At 39.2% G+C, this 22,070-nt stretch overlaps 2 protein-coding genes across 5 annotated transcripts; both read right to left on the bottom strand.

Annotated features, from left to right (window-relative positions):
* Positions 1 to 1,399: 1,399 nt before the first annotated feature.
* cc2d1b (coiled-coil and C2 domain containing 1B) lies at positions 1,400 to 16,075 on the bottom strand. Of its 2 annotated transcripts, none has more exons than XM_034554687.1 (26): positions 15,980 to 16,075; positions 15,578 to 15,699; positions 15,349 to 15,493; positions 15,012 to 15,121; positions 13,724 to 13,831; positions 13,115 to 13,261; positions 11,857 to 12,145; positions 11,347 to 11,471; positions 10,893 to 10,968; positions 10,280 to 10,357; positions 9,594 to 9,739; positions 9,010 to 9,082; positions 8,627 to 8,760; positions 8,451 to 8,559; positions 7,569 to 7,741; positions 6,946 to 7,071; positions 6,516 to 6,574; positions 6,114 to 6,230; positions 5,407 to 5,480; positions 5,059 to 5,117; positions 4,890 to 4,941; positions 4,433 to 4,532; positions 3,937 to 4,027; positions 3,700 to 3,822; positions 3,534 to 3,583; positions 1,400 to 3,337 (listed from the first exon to the last, which is right to left on the bottom strand). In XM_034554687.1, the coding sequence occupies exons 2-25, from the start codon at positions 15,638 to 15,640 to the stop codon at positions 3,572 to 3,574; spliced, it is 2,589 nt and encodes an 862-aa protein (XP_034410578.1). In that variant the 5' UTR covers positions 15,641 to 15,699; positions 15,980 to 16,075; the 3' UTR covers positions 1,400 to 3,337; positions 3,534 to 3,571. The 2 variants fall into 2 exon arrangements, with proteins under 2 accessions (XP_034410578.1, XP_034410579.1); XM_034554688.1 differs by having other exon boundaries at positions 1,947 to 3,337; positions 13,115 to 13,258.
* Positions 16,076 to 16,930: 855 nt separating this feature from the next.
* LOC117746955 (poly(U)-specific endoribonuclease-C-like) lies at positions 16,931 to 21,965 on the bottom strand. 3 transcript variants are annotated; one of them, XM_034556312.1, is made up of 7 exons: positions 21,839 to 21,965; positions 19,086 to 19,185; positions 18,844 to 18,955; positions 18,635 to 18,756; positions 18,100 to 18,212; positions 17,381 to 17,534; positions 16,931 to 17,289 (listed from the first exon to the last, which is right to left on the bottom strand). In XM_034556312.1, exons 1-7 carry the CDS (start codon positions 21,847 to 21,849, stop codon positions 17,029 to 17,031), a joined length of 873 nt encoding a protein of 290 aa, XP_034412203.1. In that variant the 5' UTR covers positions 21,850 to 21,965; the 3' UTR covers positions 16,931 to 17,028. The 3 variants fall into 3 exon arrangements, with proteins under 3 accessions (XP_034412203.1, XP_034412205.1, XP_034412204.1); XM_034556314.1 differs by having other exon boundaries at positions 18,862 to 18,955; XM_034556313.1 differs by lacking the exon at positions 21,839 to 21,965 and adding an exon at positions 21,215 to 21,596.
* Positions 21,966 to 22,070: the final 105 nt, after the last annotated feature.

The raw sequence follows: 22,070 nt of genomic DNA, 5'->3' as shown, positions 1-22,070 counted from the left end.
TAAAATCATGAACATCCTCTCCAGACTTCTCCGACCTGCAGAGGAACCCTGTAGATTGAACTGTTTAGTGCATCTGTAAGCCGATCTCTTTCTGCTCTGGACTGTGCTCTCCTTCAGCTACATGGACCTGGAAAAAAAATATAAGAATGTATTCCTCCCATCTCTGTTCAAATCTGCAAAGTGTGTTTTTGTTTCTGGCTAGACTAATCACCAAAAACCACCCTGTCATGTCAAAATGCTCTGTACAGTAATCATTCTGCATTATGGCAATTTCTCCATCTTTAATCATGCTAATGTAAAATCAGAAGGGGGCTACGCATTTTATCAGTAAAAATCAATCTCACCAATTGAAAATCAGACAATCAAATGCAAATCTGCAGACGAGCCGACGCTTCTACATTAGACCTGTATCTGTTCTGCATTCGTTACTCAATTTGAAGTATTTTAGGAGCCACTGTAGCAAAGAGTTAGTGAAGCCGATTAAAAAATGTTCAGTAGAGACTGAATGAGGTCAAAAGGTCACCAGTTCTGGGTTTATTACTGTGATCATACCAGAGTGGGTGTATCTCAATCACTGTGTCTTCACTGTGTGATGTTCAGCCGCCACTGGCAATTCTGTTTTTATAAATTAGCATTAATGAAGAGATGAGGATTTATTTTTCTGACTTCCTGTCTTCTGTTACATTTTTATTTTGGCATTAACTGTGTGCAATATGTCCTAAATCCAAAAGAAAAAGGTGCAATTTGTTTGACTGAAAAAGTAGCATTTTTGTTTTGTTTTATGTATTTAGTTTCGATCCAAACTTATAACACTGCATGCAAACAAGCTTGAATCAATAAGAGCAAATCAACTTTGCATTTTAACAGTTATACCTTCCAGTTTGTGGATGAAACGGGGAGTGAAAAAAATCCACTACTTCAGTTCCGTCATTGCCTAGGTTTTGTTAAAATTTTCTTTTTCCTTTTTTAATAAACAGTCAAAGTTTGAAAAGCCAAAAACCCTGTCCTTTTTTTCTTTTACGCTCCAAATATTTAAAAAAATGGTCTTTATCAAAAGAACTGTAGTATATGTAAAATATGAACTTATAGAACATTTAAATTAGTGTTTGCTTTTTATTCAGGTTCTTCAAAATGTTTATTCCTAAATCAGATTTTATTTTTTTACTGAAAGAAAAATACTTGACAATGCAAAACAAAATTATTAATTGGTATTTTTAAGCAGGAAAGGCAAATTAGATCCGGAATGAAAAACAAAATAAAGCCTTGATTCTGTTTTAGAGATTATTACAGAGGTTACCATTCTATAAATATAAACAGCGTGACATCGATCTTTGTAAGTATGTATGTTTTAACTAAATAAAATGATGGGTAACAGTATGTTTTCATGGTAAACTAAAGGTTGCATTGATCCATGATGTGTTTATTGATCCCAACAAGGACAAACAAATGTTGACCACAGTATCCTCACAAAATAATGTTGTAGACAATTTTGAGGTAAACCTGTTGAAAATGTTATTAATTTTTTGCTCAGTGTGTTTGTTATGGCTTCTGATGCAGCATTTATTACAATGCTGCAGTGAAGGGTCAGTTCACTCTAAATGAGAACCGTGTTTTCAAAAACAATGTTCTGGTTACTCTTTATAACCCAAACAGTTTTCACCATAAGGTCCATCTACGAGCTGTTCGGGGGTTTTTCTTTTTCATCAGATCGGTTGATGTTCACTTTTAAAGACGTAATGTTCATTGATAGCTTCGAGTTACATTACATTACATGTCATTTAGCTGATGCTTTTATCCAAAGCGACTTACAATAAGTGCATTAAACCATGAGTCCAAACTCATGTTGAGTTGAGATTGTAAATTCATTGTTGTCCTTAAACTTTTTCTAAAGGTCAAAAATCAACTTTCAATCTCATCATCGTTTTCAGTTATTTTTCAAACTGCAGCACAAAATGAATTCTATATATTGGTTGAAATTGCAGCAGATAAGAAAATAGAAAGCCTTCCTATAATTTGGGTGAACTGGCCCTTTAAAAGAGAAAGTGATGCACCTCAAGATTCAGTCTGTTGCATAGTTGTAAAAAGTGGTTTTACTCATTTTGGGAAATGCACTCGACACGAGTTTAGTGAGAAGATTGATACCGTGTGTGTGTGTGTGTGTGTGTGTGTAAATACGGCGCAAGTCAGGAGGCGCTTAGCTTAGCTTAGCATAAAGGCTGGAAGCGGAGGGAAACGGCTGAGTCCAAACTTGAATCTAATACACCACCCAGCACCTCTGAAGCGCACTTATTGGACTCCTGTTAAATAGTGAGCTTTAGATGTTTATTTATGTATACATGGTATCAATTTCATCATCTAACTCCCCAAGAAAATAAATAAGCGCATTTCCCAAAAGGTCAAACTATTCCTTACGTCAAATATGTACAATATACTATCAAAGTTTATTAAATAATGGATGTGTTCCTTGAGACATTAACAGGTAAAGATGAGCTAAACTCAGCAGTTGTGATTCTGCACAGATTTGACATATTAAGTGTAAACAAAATAAACAAATCTAACATCGCTAAAACCAGACATAAGTGAGAGTGCAGTTTAGTGACCACTGTCAGAGGACTTACGAATCAAGGTGAAAGGTGACAAAAAAAGTGTGGCATTCAATATAATTATATAATGGGACCTTGTGTAGCATCATAATTTCTTGGCTTACACCTTAAAAACATCTAAGAGTTTCTGCCTGTGTTCTCCCACTGAAAATCAGATGAAATGTGTGGGAAATAGTCAAAATAGTCCCATCACACAAACTCTTGTGTCATCGTAACAGGTTTGGCAACTAAGAGGCAATTTCAAATATGCAGGATTTTACAGCAACAGTGATTCCTTTGGTATTAGTGCATATATGCAGTTCTAGATACCAGAGCTGTAATAATGAGGAATATGTACACATTCTTTGATATATTAAATTAAGTCATGTCGCGCAGCAGGTTAGCTTGACACTTAGCCTTTTAGCAGAGAACACGCTGCCTGTTGTCCTCCAGGAGATGAGTGATGCTCATGGAGACTGAATAGTTTTATCTGATGTAAGGAGACTTCACATTGTTCCCCGCTAGTCGGCCCTGATGCATCACCGGGATGAGACCATTCAGACAAGGAGTGATTGTCCATCAGCTGGCGTCAGCTCCATGTCTCCTCCTGGTGGACTGCAGTGTGAAAGGAGCTCTTGTGTCTCGCAAAAGTTTTAAGTCAAAGACCTGCGTAGGTCGGAGTCGACTGAACAACCGACTGTCCTCATCACCTCACAAACGCCGTCCTCAAATGTTTGTGATTGAGCGCCTTTAATCTGCAAGACAACGAATGTCGGATAACTCAAAACACCCAAATTCATCCTCAAACGCCTACAACACACTGAGCTTAGCAGAAAGACTGGAAACAGCTAGCCGGGCTCTGTCCAAAAAGGTATTCAAATCCTTCGCATGTCAAACATTTCATTTCATTGTCATTCAATTTAGACACAAAACTGGAAGACAATTAATTACCTTCATCTTATGAATCATTTTTAATTCTGCAGCAGCAGCTAAACGAGAACCTTTGAGATAAAAAGAACCAACATCAGACGTTTTGTTTTTTTACACAATCTCAGGTTTGTCATGAGAGAACATTGCTGCAAACAAAATCATATTAACACGTTATGTTTGGTGTTACCTGCGATTGGTCGATCACCAGCCAGCGCTCGGTGTTCTTCTGCATGTCTTGTCCGCTCAGAGGCTCCCGAAGTCGGATCTTAACTTCCACACGACCACCTGTGGCTTTACGACCGTCCATCACCTGACAAGAGACACAAGTTACTGATAACTATTAGTCTCTGAACCTCTTAGATAACAAACTATTTGATGCCTCTTTCTTTCTTTCTTTCTTTCATGGTGTTTTTAAATCACTCACCTCTACAATCTCCCTGATTTCACTCTGCGACTCCAGTTTTTCCAGCTTCACGAGGGCCGTCCCGATCGGCTTGTCGCTCCGCAGGAAACCACTTTCAGCAACATTTTAAACAATATATCAGGCCTCTTATGTCTAAATAAACACTGACAAGTTCAATTGGACCAAAACATGTCGTTGTAAAAGAACATTTTGGGCTTTTGTTTTGGTAAAAAAACACTAATAAATAGTTTTACTTCAACGTTGATGTGCTGATGTGATTTTGCAAATATCTTTTTTTGTTTGCAATTCAAGCAAATATTGCAACAGAAACACACCGATAATCATAACAATGTGAACTTTCAGAATTCATTCCAGCAAACGCTTCCGCTTGAGATTTCAGCAATTTAGAGAGAAAAACATCCCGTTCTCTGACAGCGTTCTGCTGCTGCGGTGAATCACTGAACCGAAGCTCCGTGGGGTCGATGCCCTGCGAGGTGAGCAGCTGTGTGTGACTCACCCTTTGTGCAGCAGCTCCAGCTTGAGGCCTTTCGACGTCACCACCCTCTTGAAGCCGCGGTGGTTTCGATTGATTGACAGGTTGAAGCTCTGGTTGAATTCTGGTTTGAAAGAGATCCCGGATGAAATCAAACTTCACATATACATATATACAGAGACACATTCTTGTTTGTGAAAACCGACTTGGCAATAAATACAATTGTAAAGCAGTATACGTCTTTGCTTTATTTGTATTATTTAGAAATAAAACCACTCCTATAGACATAAAATGTAAATGTGTCAAAGAAAAATAATCACAAAAGAAATGTCAAGATATAAAACAAGGGTATACACAATCATTTAAAAAGTGAAACTTTAACACGTTTTTATATTTCTTTCTAATATCACCGTGCAGATTCTCGTTGTTGATACAAATATATGAACCCCACAAATGTGCTGCCAGGTTGTTTATGCCTCACCCGGGGAGTTGGTGTTCTTGATGACGGCTGTTTTGTGTTTCTGCGGCTGCTCCTGGTGGCGACAACACAGAAAGCAAACACTTTAAGGAGAGCAGTCGCCTGTTTGAGTGGTCTTGGCTGCCTGCGGTGACGGGGACAACTAAAGCGAGCTGGAGGCGGAGTCTCTTACCGCGCTGGGGTACGGGAAGTCAAACTTCACGAATGCATCCAGATCATTTGTTTGAATTCCTGAAGGAGAAAGAGAAAGTTTCTCAAAAACCAGTATGAGCTTTTGCAAAAGGTTTGGGTTAATGACTAAAGGCCATAATGACATGAAGCAACTTGTATTGAACTGTTGACCTGCTTTAAGATTTATTTTTCATCAGAATCATAGCAAAGCAAGAAACCATATTTAAAAAAGGAGTCCAACATTTGATTGAAACTCTAAAACACCCTTTTTTTCTCCATTATTTGCAGACGCCACGTGGACTTGCTGTTCTGTGTATGAAGCCTGGTTGATAAATAATGTTAATGTTACCACTAGGAGCAGGAAGATTCATCCCTTTGACGATGATGACAACCAGGTCGGTGCTGCTCAGGTCTGGGAATATCCTGAAAGGAAGAGAAAGAAGGGACACATGAAGAAAGAACACATGAAACAACAGATGAGTGATTTATTGCTTTGGCATCCACTAAAGATACAAACTGAGTCTAAAAATGCTGCAGCAAAAAAAGGCAGAAATAAAACATGAATGGGAGCAGTTTGCAGGTTTGAGTGTAATAACAAACACTTAGTGGCCACATTATTAGCTACATCTGTACAACATAATGCAATCTTTCCTGGCACCTCGCTGTTTTAAGTTGCATTGCAGCACAAGTTGAGCCTGGTGCAACTTATTTGCCCCGCTGTGTCGATGGACTGGCACCATTCAAGTGAAGTGACTGTCAGTGAGAACGTTTCAGCCGTATTCAGGTCGTAGTTTTCAGTGGTGTTGAACTGGACACGACAACACAAACTACAACCTCAAAGATAAACATGTAGTTGAGTTCAGTTGAATTGTTTTGGATTGCATTAAATTGCTTCGGTCAATTTTAAAAGTGGCCAAGTGGTGTATATATTTAAACATTTTAAATATCTAAACAAAGCATCTGTGACATCCTCCTTGGCGCTGCAAGCTTCTACTTTTTATACCTCTATAACTAATGAATCAGAACTCGTGAAAATGTCTGCATCATAAAACCTACCTGACAGTGTGAAATGATCTCTCCTCAAAGTGATGTTTAGGGGGAGGCAGACCTCTGGACTGAGCCAGCTTCAGGACCTCCAGACTCTTTTTACAACTATCTGCTATCTTCTCAAACCTAGAACACAGACACAGACACAGACACAGACACAGACACAAAAAACATCTTTGAGAAATCAGTCGACTCGGCGTGAGGACTTTATAACATCCTGCTGTTGTTGTTCACTGTGTAATTGAACACATAATAATGTTTTTACATTTTATAGTCTGTATAATTGAATAATTTTAGAGAGTGGGTAATCCATATAATTCCAATAGATAAACAGTCTTATTGTTAATAGTCCGACGTTATAACAGAGTTTGGGGGTCGGTATTTAAACTGTGTTGAACAAAGGAAGCTCACCTTGTTGTTTCGGTGACGTTCCCCAGGTGCGTGAACTGCTTGGAGTGAGTCAAACATTTCTAAAAAAGGGGGAGGAAAAAACACAGACGTCAGATATCTCAAGGAAAGTGAATAGGAACAGTGGGGAGCAATGAGAGGGGGAATAAAAAAGCAAAATCTTTTTTGAGATCAGAAATGATTTTGGAAACTTAAATATATATAAATATGGGAGAGCTGAACATTTGGGATTCTGGAGAGATTAAAGTGTCTTCTGGTCGACGGGAAACCTGAATATGAAGAAGTCTACTTTGGTATAACACCAACCTTTATATTGTGGAAAACGTTACATGGCGATAAAAGTTTACAAGTGATTGTGGTAATAATTTGGGGATTTGCGAAAATTGAAAAAAAATTGAACTCAAATCAAACATGAGCTATTCTGTCATTTTACCTCGTACTGCTCTTTAAGGATCTTGGCCAGTTGTGTGTAAAGCTGCTCTGCCTTCTCTGAGATCTGCACGTCGCTGTGATGAACCAGGATGAAGTCCTCGTCTTCGTCACCAGGGGGCGACGGCACCTACAGGTAACAACAGAGACATCACACATGCCCATCTGGAATACTGTGACTTTTGATATGACATGTGTATGTCTATATGTCTTATGTCTATACTATGAAATGTTTTACAAGATTTTATACAAAGACTCTTTATCTGATATTGTTCTAACATACTATTCTATTGTATGACCTTTTAATTATGTTTTCATGATGTACTATACTATGACTTTGTATATGACGTTCATGTTAAACGATGCTCTGACTTTTTTAGTCATTTTTATGACATACAATACTATGCTGACCTGTTACCATTCAAACTGAGCAAACAGAAATCTGTATATTTATTTAGCTTTCAAATGATCATGTGACATTATTGAATCAAAAACAAGTAATAACTTTGTCAACAATGCAACTAAAGTCACAATAATCATAATACTCTCATCCAAGTCAATTAGAATAGGACCTATTTCTAAATCATTAATGGATTAATTTACAGAGTAAACTGTCTGTCTGCTCACCGCGCTAATGTCCACACTCCTGCCGCCGCGTGCGGCCTCGATCATGGGTTCGAAGCCCTTGGCGGTGCGGAGGAAGATCTTGGCCTGATCCATGTCGTTTTTCTGCTTTGCCTGCAGAGCCGCCTTCATGTACTGCTTCTTCCGGCCCTCCAGAAACTCAAGCTGCTGAGCCGCTGCCGGAGGAGGAAAGTAAACCGAATGTAAACATGTAGATGTGTTTTTATTTAGTGGGGGTCGGGTTTATCTCTGCAGAGTTGCTTCATATGAACAGTTATGACTGTCTATCTTTGTTCCACAGTGATGCAAATAAGGTCATTTGCAGCATGGCTTCAGGTGGAAGGACCTTGCTGTCTACACATACAGAGATGTTTTTGTTCTTGTTCGGACAGTATTTGCTACGTTATTAGTATTAGAGCTGTAACTAATCATTATTTTCTTTGATAATTAAACTGACAATTCCAATTTGTTTTATACAATCATCCCTTTTGAGAAGCTAGAATCAGAGAATATTTGGCATTTCTGCCTAAAAAATTACTGAAACAAATCGACTAATCCATTAATTAACAAATCTTTGCTGCTCGAATAAGTATTGTTGTATGTGTGCATTTCTCATTCTCCATTTCAGTCATGTTAATTGGTGTGTTATTTGTTTACTTTTATATTAAAACAAATAAACTCAAACTACCACCTGAAGCCAGCGGCCTTAGAGTGTTGTTGATTTCGGTCTCTTGTGCCGTTATTGTCCATCTTACATCACGGAACTCAACATTTACAGCTACAAAGTTAGAATCCCTTAAATATCTTCTATTGATTTTAATTGTCACAGAAATTAAAGAGACTTCTGTGACCTGCTTAAGGACATGTTTCCTTTTGCGGACTGACCTGATGATGAAAGTCCTTCCATGGTGGCGGTTCTGTCAGGCGAAGCTGACGGAGTCCTTTTCCTTCCTTGCATGGGTTTCTTTGGCTCTTCTGGAGCTGCAGGCTTGGACTGCAACAAACACAAACACCGCATCAATAAACTGTTAAAAATATATTATGTGCTGCGGATAGCTCACCTCTTCCTCCTCGTCTTCTCCTTCATTCCCCATTTCAGCATCATCAGTGGAGGAAAGCTTATCTGCTGCCTCAAGAGCAGCAATGAATCCCTGCTCCGCCCCCGTCGCCTTCTGGCCCGGGATTGGAGGAAAACCTGAATAATAAAACTCATTTGTAATCTGACTGGCATTAGAGTTCTTAAACACTACATTCTGGATTGACTCTTTTGGTCGAGGACCAAAGCACGTCTTGCGTCACTGACAGCTTTTATAGCGATACAGGAAGAAGTCAAACCCCATGACGACAAAACTGGAAACACAAATTAAAAACTATTTTTGTGGAACTAATAATAATAATCATAACATGTAAATTACATTTGACTCAAAAGCACGATAAAACTCACCATGGGGAACTGGCAGCTCCTCAAAGTTGACCGCTTTTCCTGCTTTGTGAGCTCGGATGGCACTCTGGTATTGCTGCAGGAGGAGAGGTGAAATATCTTTAAAATATTGCTGGAATTGAGGAAAAGGAGAAACGACTTGTTGCCGTTGTGCTAGAAGCGTCGTGTTTTTAGGAATGGTGCCATTATTGGTTTGTCCATTCCTGGTAATGGCTGCGCTGGTTTTCTTTATTCATACCCACGTCATTTTCATACCATTATTATATTATATCATATATGTTCATACCTGCCCTATACCTATTATGTCATCCTTAAACATGACACATCTATCATCCTGTCTTTAAAAGGGTTTAATTCATTATTTTAACGTGTTTAAATGTATTCGCTGCACTTACTGTCCTTTATATTTCCTATTGACTAAAGGTAAACTACATTGCACAGATGACAACTCTGATTGGTATTTTTTTGTTATAATATGCCTGTTTCATTCTATCTATTAGACCTGTAGCTGACAGATAACGTGTACAATAGAGCAGTGGAGTTCTGCCAATGCAGACAGACATCAGGAGGAGAGTCTCTTCTCGTACCTTGGCGATTCGGTCGTGCATCCGAGCTTTGCGGTCGTCTCCGCTGGCTTTGGCCTGATTGGACGCCTCTACATACTTGGCTCGTCTCTGCTCCAGAGCCTCCAGCACGTCTTTGGGAGCTGAAGGGGCTACTGTGGGTGCAGCGGCTGAGGGCAACAATGTTTAGATTTTTCTCAATATTGACCGTAAGAAATAAATAAATTAGACTAAGAATTTGACTTAGAACTGTGGAGGTAATTTGGTTAGTAGTTAAAATGTAGTTTGTGTGGTTCCCCTGTCTATTGCAAAAGACTGCACACTTCAGTTCGCTTCGGTTTTCTTTTAGGAAAATTTGGTTTGCATCCAATTTTCTATTTTACTTTCACACAGCTTCAGTGACAGGTAGCACCGGTTTGACTGTATTTCGATTACCGGTAGTTATATTCCCTCATGGCAGCCTGTCAAATTATCATTTTCAGCCATGTAACATTTTAGGAAACATATTGTTGTTATAATTTGAAGCAGTGCGTTCTCTGTACTTTGAAGTCACCTCTATTGTTCAGCCTCAAGCTCACATTAGCTAGTCGATATGAAATACTGTTAAGAGACAGGGGAATGGGACACAAACTGCATGACTGGTAATAAAGGAAGATGAGCCATTGCAACAACACAAGCAAAGGGAATACGTGTGGGGATAATGTTACTACCTGGAGCTGCTGTAACCAGTTGCGTGACAACTATGTTTGGTCTTGAGGGAGGTTCCATCACTGGAGCAGAGCCTCCTCCTGTAGCCGAAATACAATAACACAAGAGAAATGAAAACATACAGAAGCAGAAACACCAGGTTGTATTACAGTTGGTGAAAAATATTTATTGATTAAGCTACTGATTATACATTTCCTTCCTGGAAGATGTATCATCAGTGACCTCTTTCGGCTTCTAGACTAATTTCTTCACTCGTCTTTACTCCTTTAGAATATAATCCCGACTTGTGTTTAAAAGAAAACATTTCAAATAAGTATTGTTCTGCAGTTTCCCAACATGCTGCTCATATTGTTATTCAGGATTTATCATAATTTACCTGCAATTACAAATTCCCTCAACTTTTAAAATAAGTGTTTTTTCTTATTATCTAAAAATCCATTTGTTTTCTTTGAGTGATTTTTAAGTTTTATTTGTGCGTTAGAAATATTTCTCCTTGTTCTTGTCCGTCTCTTATTTCCTTCCCTCTTTTCATTACGTTACCTTGAAACTTCTGTTGTTAAAAGAGCTGCAAACTAGCGTTTGCATGTCATTTCACGTGAGACCAGCATTCCTCACCCTGGGGAGATGGAGGAAGGCCATCCAGGTCGACTGCTTGTCCTTTTTCCAACGCCTCAACCACCGCATCGAATTTCTGCAATACAAAATACAAGAAACCCAAACATAATAATGGTCTTTATCTACTTCCAAATTGTTGGCATGTTTCACATACTTGAGGAAAGCCCTGCAGTCAGAATATGCAGCAACAGGCTCAGACAACTATTTTACTTTTGTAATAATCCTGCAAAGCATCGGGTTAAAAAACACGCAGTGTCTGTTGTCAGGTAACACGTTAGTCTACTTGTGCTGCCGCATATTACAGAAAACCCAAGAAAGAAAAGTTGTAGCAGCAGTGTTTTGTATAAATTTAAATATCCTAAAAAAAGGAATTCAAATTCATACAAAACGCTGCTGCACAGGAGACCTGGTTGGTCCGAAAGCAATCCCGTAGGGTTGTGGTCTCTCTACCCACCTTGCTGGTCATGAAGTGGAGCCTGGCTTGCTCCACATCTCCCTGCTTCTTGGCTCTCAGAGCTGCCATCTTGTATTCTTTCTGCCTCTCCAAAAGCAACGTCTTGGTCAACTCGTTCGCTGTGGCTTCACAGGGACAGAAACGCAGCACAAATAAGACAAAGAAAGGCCCACAAGAAGCTCACAACGTGGAGGCGTACTGTATGAAAAAGTGTGCTGGAATACATTATGAGAAATCAAATGAAAGATCAAAGTATTAATTGAGGTCTACTTCTGGGTTATTTAAATTAATGCACCAATAATTAACTAACTGTTCAGAAATTGAGGGCCAAACAATGAATCCACAATGCCTTAGTTACTGTTGCTATATCAGTTTTTCAGAGTGAGAGGGACAAGGTGGTTGGTGCTGATGATTATTCAAATGCCTGGTTTTAATTGTATGCTGAATGTATACTTTCTCTAATATCCTTTATATTTCACTGATATAACTTTGTATAATCCTCTCACGGACCATCTGTTGGACTGGTCTGCTCCTCTGGAGATGGGACGGTGCTCAGAGGGGGCAGGGTGGCAGAAGACGAGTGCTCCTCTTCACTGCTGGGGGTGAGGATCTCCGGTACAGCGGGCGTGGCCTCTGACTCGCCCTGCTGATCTGAAGATGTGGGTTCAGGGGGAGCTGGTCGATGGGGAACAGCAGGCTGAGAGGCGGCACTCTGGGCTCCCGTGGCAACAGGGGGAGGGATCTCTGCCTCATTCACGGGTCTCCCTTTTTTAATACCTGCCAACATCGACTCCAGAGTCTGTAGAGAGAAACATCAACAATGAATACCATCTGCAATTGTATTGGATGTCTGAAATCTGACACAAACACAATTACTATGAACCAACAAAATAAGTAAATATCACAAATAATGGGATTCCCAAACTAATTTAAAAGATGACAAAAAGCCTGATGTCTTCCTTTAGGAGCTGAACAGAGGGATCGGACACATGAATAAAAGATTGTGTGTATTTGTCGCTGTACTTTTATTGTTGCTCACATCATTTACAGAAAAGACCCTAATTTAATAATTATTTTCAGTTGATAAACTGCTCTTTTTTTTGCCTCTTGAATAGAATAAAGTTAAGATCGGCAAAAGACTAGTGGCACCCAATACCACTCAAGCAGAACTAAAAAGACAATAAAGACAATATATAACAGTGTAAAAAACATAAAACTGGAACTAGAAGGCCTTATTGACACACATACTAACTACACTACGTGTTAAGAAAAAACATACATTGAAATGTCATGTTGATTATCATATTAGATGTCACCTCTAATTCTCCAGCATTTCAATCAATCAGATTTCGTATTGTTAATTCATGCAACAAATCATTCCCACATTATTGCAAGAACACCTTTATTAAAAGGTTATCAAACTGGAACTAATGGCTTTATTAATGGTAGTTAATAACTTACTGAAACTTTATAGATTCATTATAAGCTATTCATAAAAACAACTTTTGAGTTGGAGTAAAAACATTTTGTTTTACCAGGGATCATTTATGAACACCGTATTGACATTTCAACCTGCAGACTTGATTACCAGCATTATTATATCATTTGTAAGCCCCAATTAGAAACGTGTACCAACAACTCCGGTGAAAATTTGGAAATACTGAGATAATTTATCCCCTATTTAAACAATAATTCACAAGACAATATTGTAAAATGTAATTCTGCACCGTGACCATATAACGTGTCATCGGGCACTAATTTAACTCACCTTCAGGCCGCGATCGCATCTCCGGACTTTGGAGGTCTCCCCTGCAGTTTTGGCGTGTTGCAAAGCCGCCTTGTACATGAAAACTCTCTCCTCCAGGGTGTATTGGAGGCTGCCCGGCGCTGCGGAGGGGACCTTTACGTCCTGCTGCTTCCCCAAAACAACAGGCAGGTACTGTCAACATTATCCCAAAACAGCAGGTAGTTATATGCTAAAGGTCAATAAATTACTCAGAACTGTGTTTTGAGAAAGTATTTTCTACAGATAAATAAAAAGAGGGAATACAACAAATTTCAACATATCTATATCTTAACTTATATCACTGGTTTAAAATACTGCACACAGAGTATTGAACGGGAATGCACATACTTACTAGAAAGAGTGGAAAATGTAAATCTCAAGTGCATTTATTCTACCAGTCACATTATAAAGTTTGTTAAGTTAGTTTGTTTGTTAAACAAAAACATCTGAGGGGGTTTACGATAAAAAAAGAGTGGTCACGGAAGACAAATATGTCAGTCCTTTGACTGACAACAGCTTAAGTTTTGACACATATTTAGGGGGCTGCTGATGTCAATTTACAAGACTGGCAGGGAGCAACGTTTGTTGTACCTGCGTCAGCTCTGTCGTTTCAGCTTGAGAAGCAGTGGCAGAGGATGTAGAGGAAACGGGTACAACATCCTCATCGTCCTCCTCACCCACCACTTCCAGTAGCTCCGCCTGATACAGAAGTGTGAGACAAGTTTTCCATTTGGTAAGACATGCATTTCAAAATGTGCGGATGAAATTAAGGCCCTTTAAATCAATAAAAAAATCAAATAAATGAACAGCCTAATTAAACTGGAATGTTAGACCTGTAAAACGTTTTCGGAGTATTAACATGGTTACTGTGGTATTTGCACAGGCATCTGTCCAGCATTATTTTACATACATGCTGGCCAGGTAAGGTTGGGTTTTGAAATTTTCTCTGCTTTTTTGGGTCATACGGTGGTCCAGTAATTAGTTGGACCTCTGGTTACAGCTGATTATGACATGTACATTTGCCCCTGTAAAGCTTAACTTTGCAATGAAAAAGTGCTGGTTCTGCTCTGATTAACTAGGTTGGGAAGAGGATCACAGCCTGGATATCTTTGTAGAAATATCATCTTTATAGCTACAGAATCACTTTCGCAATTCAGTTAATCAAGAATTAAAAAAGGACTTAGAAACATATTACTTTTACTTATTATAAATGTGATCAAACAGCGGCAGCGTATTTAGAACACTGTCGCACGATTCCTTCTCACTAAGATACCGATAGTGAAAAACATCACTCCAGTTCTCGGCTCTTTGCACTAGCTTCCTGGTCTCTTCCACCATACCATCATACATTTAATATGTGGACACTAGATTGCTCTGGTGATTATTGTAATTACTCAAACTGCCTCCTTTAATGAACTAATGTAGTGGCAAATTCATCAACATTTTAGGATACAGAAATATGCTAAGACGTGATATTCTCACTATGAAACTGGTTGGTTGCATTAAAATAAATCTATATTTTCCTATATTTGTTAATTCTGCTGCTGCAGCACAAAGTAACTCTATCCCAATTTTGTACAACATGGATACTTTTTTAAATTTCAGATCAATAACTCTACTATACTTGGGAATTCACCATTTAATAAATGTAAACCTTAACATTACAGGCTTACAATATAAAAGGCAACAAGACTTTTAAATCTAAAGTCCCACAAGCAGTACAGTTTTCTGTTCGATGGCTCTACTGTTGTTTTTTTGATAACTGCATTGGGTTTGTACAGCGACTTGTATTGATTCCATTGAATTTAAAAACATGTGTCTGATAAATGACAGCTACAAACCCTGGCATGAGAGCAAAGATAATAAACACAAAACCAACCAATAGATCTTCGTCGTCTTCCAGGTTACTGTCATCTTCATCTTCATCCTCATCCTCATCTTTCATACACTCGTCGGCCATTCTTGCGATGTCTTCCATGTGCAGCGAGCCTACAACACAAACATCCAACTGGGTTTGTATGCGAGACCAACAACATATATTACATAATAATTTAGTACTGTAACTGCACATGGACAGATTCATGAGGAAATGGTTTGGTGTGGAAGAGCTTGTTCGGCCTGTGCAGATTCCTGGCCTCAACCCCATCCACCACCTGGGGAGAGGACACAGGTCTGAGCCGTATCTTATCCCAAAGTGCATGTACCCTCTAACTCACTTTTCCCCTTCTGCTTGGCTCTTCCTCCAGCTGCAGCTTTATTCCCAGTAATAGCGGCCAGTTCAGCCTCCAAGTCTGGGTCATCCACACTCCCCTCCATACCCATCATCATCTCCTCGGGGTCCAGGTCTACAAACAGACCCATCTGTAACCACAAAGTCAGAGGTGAACTTTACCCTTTTGACAGCTAAGAAAACATTACACTTAACAAGTGACGTGTTGTTGTTACCTGCTTGGCTGCAGCAGCGCCCTGGCCTCTGGGCTGTGGCGCTCTCTTCTTTTTACCAAACATGTTGTTGCTGTTGTTGCTTGCTGTTTCACAAACCTAAGTGACACTCAAGCGATCCCAAACTGCAAACAAAAACACAGTTAAATGATCTTCTTGTCATCGGTCTCGTCCCAGCTGTTATTTAAGTCATGTGAGCGGTTGTCAGGTGGCTCCCAGACAGACAGACAGTCAGACAGACAGAGTGGTGACGAGCTGCCCAAATGACGAGCGGTTAGCTGCTAGCTGTTAGCTAACCATGTTCTCTGCCTCTAACGGGAAAAGTTTGTTTATGAGAAATACGACGACTGTTCCTAATTATCTAGGATAAGTTTATCCTGCTTTAAAAAGCGCGAGTGTCTTCACCTGCTCGTTCAGCACATCGTCAGGTTGTTTTCAGAGGAACAGTTTTGTTTCTGGGGTTTGACATGATTTGTTTGAGTACGCATGCGCAACGCGAGGGCTCGTCCGTGCTAAATGTTAAGGGTACAGTTCTCCGATTTATCTTGCGAGGCGACGCCGGTTTGACCACCATTGAATTGAAAGAATAAAATGAACAGATAGATATAAGTAAATAATAAATCCATGACTCTGTAATAATTCCCACGTTCTGGTTTGAACCTTTCACAGTCATATCACGATTCAATGTTTTGTCATATGCATTTAGGAAACACCAGAAACCTACCTATACAAAGGCATTCTTCTGACAAAAAATGTACAACTTCCATGTAGTATAGACATCTAACTGTGTATATATATACACACGCTTAGTACAATGAATAAGCACAAATGACATTTCATCAGCATCAGAATTAAGTCAGATTTTAGATAATAAAAACTACTGTTAGATTAAAACCGTAAGAAATAAATTGGGATTGGGAGTATCTAAGAATCTTATTTGCTAAAAAATATGGCTTTGTTTTTATATCAAGATATTATTATATATTTTGAGAGTATAATAATAAAGCTGCATTGCCCAGCTAACTGAGGCAATGCTACAAAATTGTTGTTTTTGTCCTAAATTGTCAAACTTGATATCTTTATTTTAAAAAAAGAGTCACACCCCTTCTTCTTTGATTTCATCTCTCTAAATATTGTGAAATATCTGGCCTTATTGAACAAACAGGGGAGAATAAAAATGTCACAACTACTTTGTAGACAAACATACTTTTATTTACACCATAATGGTGTACAGAATCAGACAGATAAATGATTATGACAAGATATACTTCTTCCATGATATCAGTGCAGATCAGGAGGTTTAGACTGAAAACTCATAAGAGACTGATGTTTAGTGCAAAGAGAACCTGATCCAGATTTGTTTTATAAGTTTATAAAGGAATGAAATCAAAGTGTCACAATTTGTTGAAAATATAAATGTTTACATGGCATCTGACAGCTTGGATGGACCGATATTACAAATCCTTGTGGTTGCTGCTGAGCAGTTTGGGGTAGGACGTGCCGATGGATCGTCCGTGTCGATAGACAACCAGCTCCAGCACGTACTCGTCCACTTTCACCACCACAGACGTCATCTTCTGAGTCGACATGAGGAAGATGATGGTAAAGAGAGCCACCTCAAACTCTGGACTCACACCAATGAAGCAGCCGCCAATCGGCTTCACCAAGCCGTTCCAGCTGAACTGCAGGTTCAGGACATGGTCATCTTCATCAGGCTGCAAAACAATGACGAAAAAAGCTTGTTAATGTTCTACTTGGTGTGTTCAGTTGCTTAATAATCCACATTATGACACAGTATTGTCTTACTGTATATTTGTTGTCTCTTGCTTTGTAGCCTTTGTAGTCAACGTGGTCGTGTTTTTCCTGCAGGTAGAACTGGACCCAGTTGTGAAAACCAGTGACCTCCTGGCCAAACTTGGTTTCTCCCACAAACACATGTTCAAACCCACAGGAATCCTGTCTATTATAAAAAAAAACCGACAACATATTGCAAAGATTTGTTGATTATATCTCCATGTACGGCCTCATTCATTCTGAGATCAGAACTTTACGTCCTCTTATCTCCTGTGTTTTAATTGCTGACGAGATAAAACCCTAAAGGTAACACAATGGGGCTCTCCTTTAAATAGTTGAATTGCTTCCATTATTGTTTAAGTTATTCTTTAAATACTAAATGTAGATTTGCATCGTTATATTTTAAGTGGACGCTTAGGCTATGAACAGAAATCAATATTTACCAATTTCTGCCTGTTTTAACTTTATCGACAGATTTACACATAACATTGTAATATAAGTGGGCACTTTGACTTTGTACTGAATTCAAGTTTAATTAATTTAAATGAATATAGTTAATTATTGTGTATACTAATGTAATTACTGTAATGTTTATGTAGTGTTAGTGTAGTTATATTTCTCTGTATATGGCTCACAGTCCAAAATGTTTGGCCTCCCGTGCTGTAGATGAATGAATGTGCTCTGTCCTGCGAACCTCCAGGATCGTGTCTTTCTTCATTACAGTAACTCACCCTCCACTCCTGTCTCTGTGGTAGAGGCGGAACCAGATGTCATACAACTGTCTCTTGAACTGCCCGGGCTCTGATGACGACTGACCCTTACTGACCAGATACTTGTGAGCATACTATAAAGAAAAAACAAATAGTATGAGGACGTGTCGAGCTCCCGAGGGAATAATATGACCAAAGCACAGTACAGTGCAGGAGATAGAGCTCACATATGATGAAGACAGTTTGACAGGCTAAAGCTGCCTGTATTATGTCCGAGACTGAAAGTCCAATCTTGACCTTGGAAATAGTTCACGTGTAAAATTCCCAGCATGCTAAAAGCTTTCAGTTTCCTATCCTTCTTGTTACTGGAAATCATCTGGCCTGTAACTAAATAATTATAAAAATATAGAAGACATAAAACTGGTTAGTAAAAAGCAGCTTGAAACTGTCAGCATTTCGGGATGTAAACAGCTTTGTCAGATCAGTGTGTTTGACTGCAATAATGGATGTGTGTTATTAAAGAGAGGAGGCGCTCTCTCTCTCACAGCCACTGCACCTTCATGACATCGGTCTCCATCATGGATTCGATAAAGAGCCTGTTCTCGTGAAGCTCCTCTGACGTCACCTTCTCTGATACACCTGTGGATGTCTCGTAGTTGTCCAGCAAGTTGATGAAATCTGCATTAAAAAAACACATGCATGTTTAAATACTGTTGGTGGTTCGAGCAAAATAAGTGCAACGGGGGGAAATGAAATACTTCTCACGTAAATATGTCTCGATACCCTTGAGTTTGTCTTCGTTGACATATGTGAAGAGCGGAGCCCTGGCCCGGTCTCTGGCATAGTTGCTGCCCTGAGCCACATAGCCTGCCTTCCCCTGAGCAAAACCCATAAATACACAGACAGACATCAACGTGTAACTTCAAAAGGTAGGAAAACTGACTGCATGGGGTTTGCATGTTTTGCATGTATCTCTGAGTGTTTTGCAGATATGTGGACTTACTGACCTGCAGGGAAATTATGTAATCAGTCTCCGGTTTGAGGCGGTTGGTATCCAGGCGCCAGAGTTGGTTCAGCACTTCAGTGAGCTCCTGATTGGCTTGTTGACTGTGAAATGGCAAAACAAGTCAATGCAGTGAAATAAGTACAATAGCAGTGGGAGACAAAACAGAAATGGTCCAATATAATTAAATTGTTTTTGACATTGAGACACATGTTTTGGAATCTCCTCAAACCGACAACGGGGATTTGTTTTGTTTTTAAGGAAGAGATTAAAAGTGGGAAAGGCACATGTTTTACTAATAACATTAATGATGTTTCTGTTGAATGAAGTGTCTCACTGAGAGTGTGACAGAGAGCACAATACCAGGACCCTGAAACCGAAGCAATTAAACACTTCTGTGAAAAAAACCTATTATTTGGGGTAAAAAAATAAGCTCATTTATTTGATCCGTGACTGACCTGCATGTTCTTTTCCAAAAGCAGCCATTTGTAAACTTTCACATTCAAACATTCAAGGTTACAAGGTTATTGTATTGTCATTGTACAACAGGATTGCACAATGAAATGCAGATTGTAGTCCCATTTTGCGACACAAGAAAAAACATTATATATGGAGGATGAGATGAGGAGTCTCACGGCCAGAGGAAGGAAGCTGCTTTGAAGTCACAGCTAATACTTCTGTGTTTCTTTTACCAGACTGCAGCAGGGGGAACTTGGCACAGGAATGTTTACCTTTATTTAGAAATACAGCCGTGTATGAGCTTATTTTACCAGGATGGAGATGTGTGATGACCATTCAGGTTGTTTGTGATGCTGATTCCCAGGAACTTAAAGCTATTAACTTGTTCTACCTCAGCTCCATTGATGTAGACAGGGGTGTGTGTTTTCCTAAGGTTGTACAACGTGATCAGGAGAGGGCTGAGCACACAGCCCTGGGGGGCTCCGGTGTTCAACACTAGAGTGGAGGAAATCTACCAAAGCCTATGCTGTTCCTCCACAGCAGCTACTGTGACTCAGAGTCCTGCTGCACGTTGTAGCCCTGGACAGAAGGAATTAATGACGAAGGAGAGGTTTGTTTCTTTTTTTGTGTTTCACGAGTTTGCAAGAGGTCCCTTTTTCTACCATGCCTGGTGAATTCATCAGTTAAACCAATCAAATAGTACCGTTTAGGAAACGGCCTACTAATCACGTTACATTCTTGTCATGCTTGATTAAAATGAACAGGAAGTTGCAGTAATATACCAACACCCTCAATGTATTGCAACGTTCCCGTTGCTCAGTAGATAACAGCTTGTGATTTTCAACATGTTTCTTGATTGTTATTTCATGCCATTTATGTATCAACTGCGTATGGGGTTTGATGGAATAATAATAACATTGCCTGGAAGTTATGGGTCAGTTCAAATAAATCACTAAAGAAAACAAATTTACCTATAGCTGTGTCCATGCTGGAAGTTTTGATTTGATCTGATTTTGAGGCGGCAGAAATCTCAAAACCCCTGCAAATAAAACCAGACTATCTTCCAGACTAAATACCACAAAAGGAAAGAGGAGTAATGTTATTTTTAGTCTAGTGAAATTAGCTTTATAAACAAATACAGCTACATTTTGATCTCAACATTAGCGCTAAGCCACTCAAAACATGTATCGAATAATATTGAGTATTGTAGATTTCAACGATCATCTTGCACAATGACTGAGTTGAGTAAGAAACAAGTGACAGGAAAGAGCTCACAATAATACAGCAACTTCTCTGTTCTTAATTTAGCCAGGCTACCGTTGAGAATATCACGAGGGAGGACAGCCACATACTTTAATTGAAGAAGAGTCTGTTTCGAGTCTAGTCTTGTACTGTGTTTTATTGTAACCCACTAATCACAACCAAACCCTGCAGCTCTCACGTCAACACAAACTGCGCAACATCCAGACATCACTGTACAAACCTACTAACAAACTTCACATCAAGAAGGATTCTGATAAGTATTGTGTTACAATTTGGCTGCAAAAATATTTGTTTTGAGTAGAATCAAAACGTTGAGAATTGTTTTAAAAGTGTCACCAATCAGAAAATAAGAAACATGCACATAACAGTAAGATAAGATAGATGTATCTGCTATTTTCCCCCAAATCTTACCTCCATGCCATGACTCCGTTCAGTGGAAAAAAAGTTAAATCGAATACATCTCATCCTCTCAGAAAAACTACCGTTTCATGTGGACAGTTGTCTGAGGCGTCAATCATGACGTTTCAAAGGGTAACCAATTTGAGTAAGAAACAACTGGCAGGAAAGAGCTCACAATAATACAGCAACTTCTCTGTTCTTAATTTAGCCAGGCTACCGTTGAGAATATCACGAGGGAGGACAGCCACATACTTTAATTGAAGAAGAGTCTGTTTCGAGTCTAGTCTTGTACTGTGTTTTATTGTAACCCACTAATCACAACCAAACCCTGCAGCTCTCACATACAAACCAACACAAACTGCGCAACATCCAGACATCACTGTACAAACCTGCAATCTGCACTGAGAACAGCTGTTGGTCTGAATTCTTTTTTTTTTTTTACTAACAAACTTCACTTATTAACATCAAGAAGGATTCTGATAAGTATTGTGTTACAATTTGGCTGCAAAAATATTTGTTTTGAGTAGAATCAAAACGTTGAGAATTGTTTTAAAAGTGTCACCAATCAGAAAATAAGAAACATGCACATAACAGTAAGATAAGATTAATGTATCTGCTATTTTCCCCAAATCTTACCTCCGTGCCATGACTCCGTTCAGTGGAAAAAAAGTTAAATCGAATACATCTCATCCTCTCAGAAAAACTACCGTTTCATGTGGACAGTTGTCTGAGGCGTCAATCATGACGTTCAAAGGGTAACCAATTACAACAGCCGAAGACGCGTGCACCTCTCCCTCCGTCATAACAAGGGCGGACCCCATCCTGTAGGTGTATTATCGTATATTAATGTACAGTGGACTGTGAATAA

Source organism: Cyclopterus lumpus, chromosome 17 (assembly GCF_009769545.1).
Source record: "Cyclopterus lumpus isolate fCycLum1 chromosome 17, fCycLum1.pri, whole genome shotgun sequence".
Classification (NCBI taxonomy): domain Eukaryota; kingdom Metazoa; phylum Chordata; class Actinopteri; order Perciformes; family Cyclopteridae; genus Cyclopterus; species Cyclopterus lumpus.
The sequence above is the reverse complement of the archived record's forward strand: the minus strand, read 5'-3'. Positions and strand labels throughout refer to the sequence as shown.

What these genes read in the sequence shown, in the direction of transcription:
- cc2d1b (XM_034554687.1), bottom strand. Translation starts at nt 15,640, where the DNA reads ATGTTTGGTAAAAAGAAGAGAGCGCCACAGCCCAGAGGCCAGGGCGCT. An exon ending in GATGCGATCGCGGCCTGAAG is followed by an intron (nt 12,146 to 13,114) that starts GTGAGTTAAATT and finishes TTCTCTCTACAG; the next exon opens with ACTCTGGAGTCGATGTTGGC. An exon ending in ACTGGTTACAGCAGCTCCAG is followed by an intron (nt 9,740 to 10,279) that starts GTAGTAACATTA and finishes TGTTGCCCTCAG; the next exon opens with CCGCTGCACCCACAGTAGCC.
- LOC117746955 (XM_034556312.1), bottom strand. An exon ending in GGGTATCGAGACATATTTAC is followed by an intron (nt 18,757 to 18,843) that starts GTGAGAAGTATT and finishes TTTTTAATGCAG; the next exon opens with ATTTCATCAACTTGCTGGAC. An exon ending in CAAGAGACAACAAATATACA is followed by an intron (nt 17,290 to 17,380) that starts GTAAGACAATAC and finishes ATTGTTTTGCAG; the next exon opens with CCTGATGAAGATGACCATGT.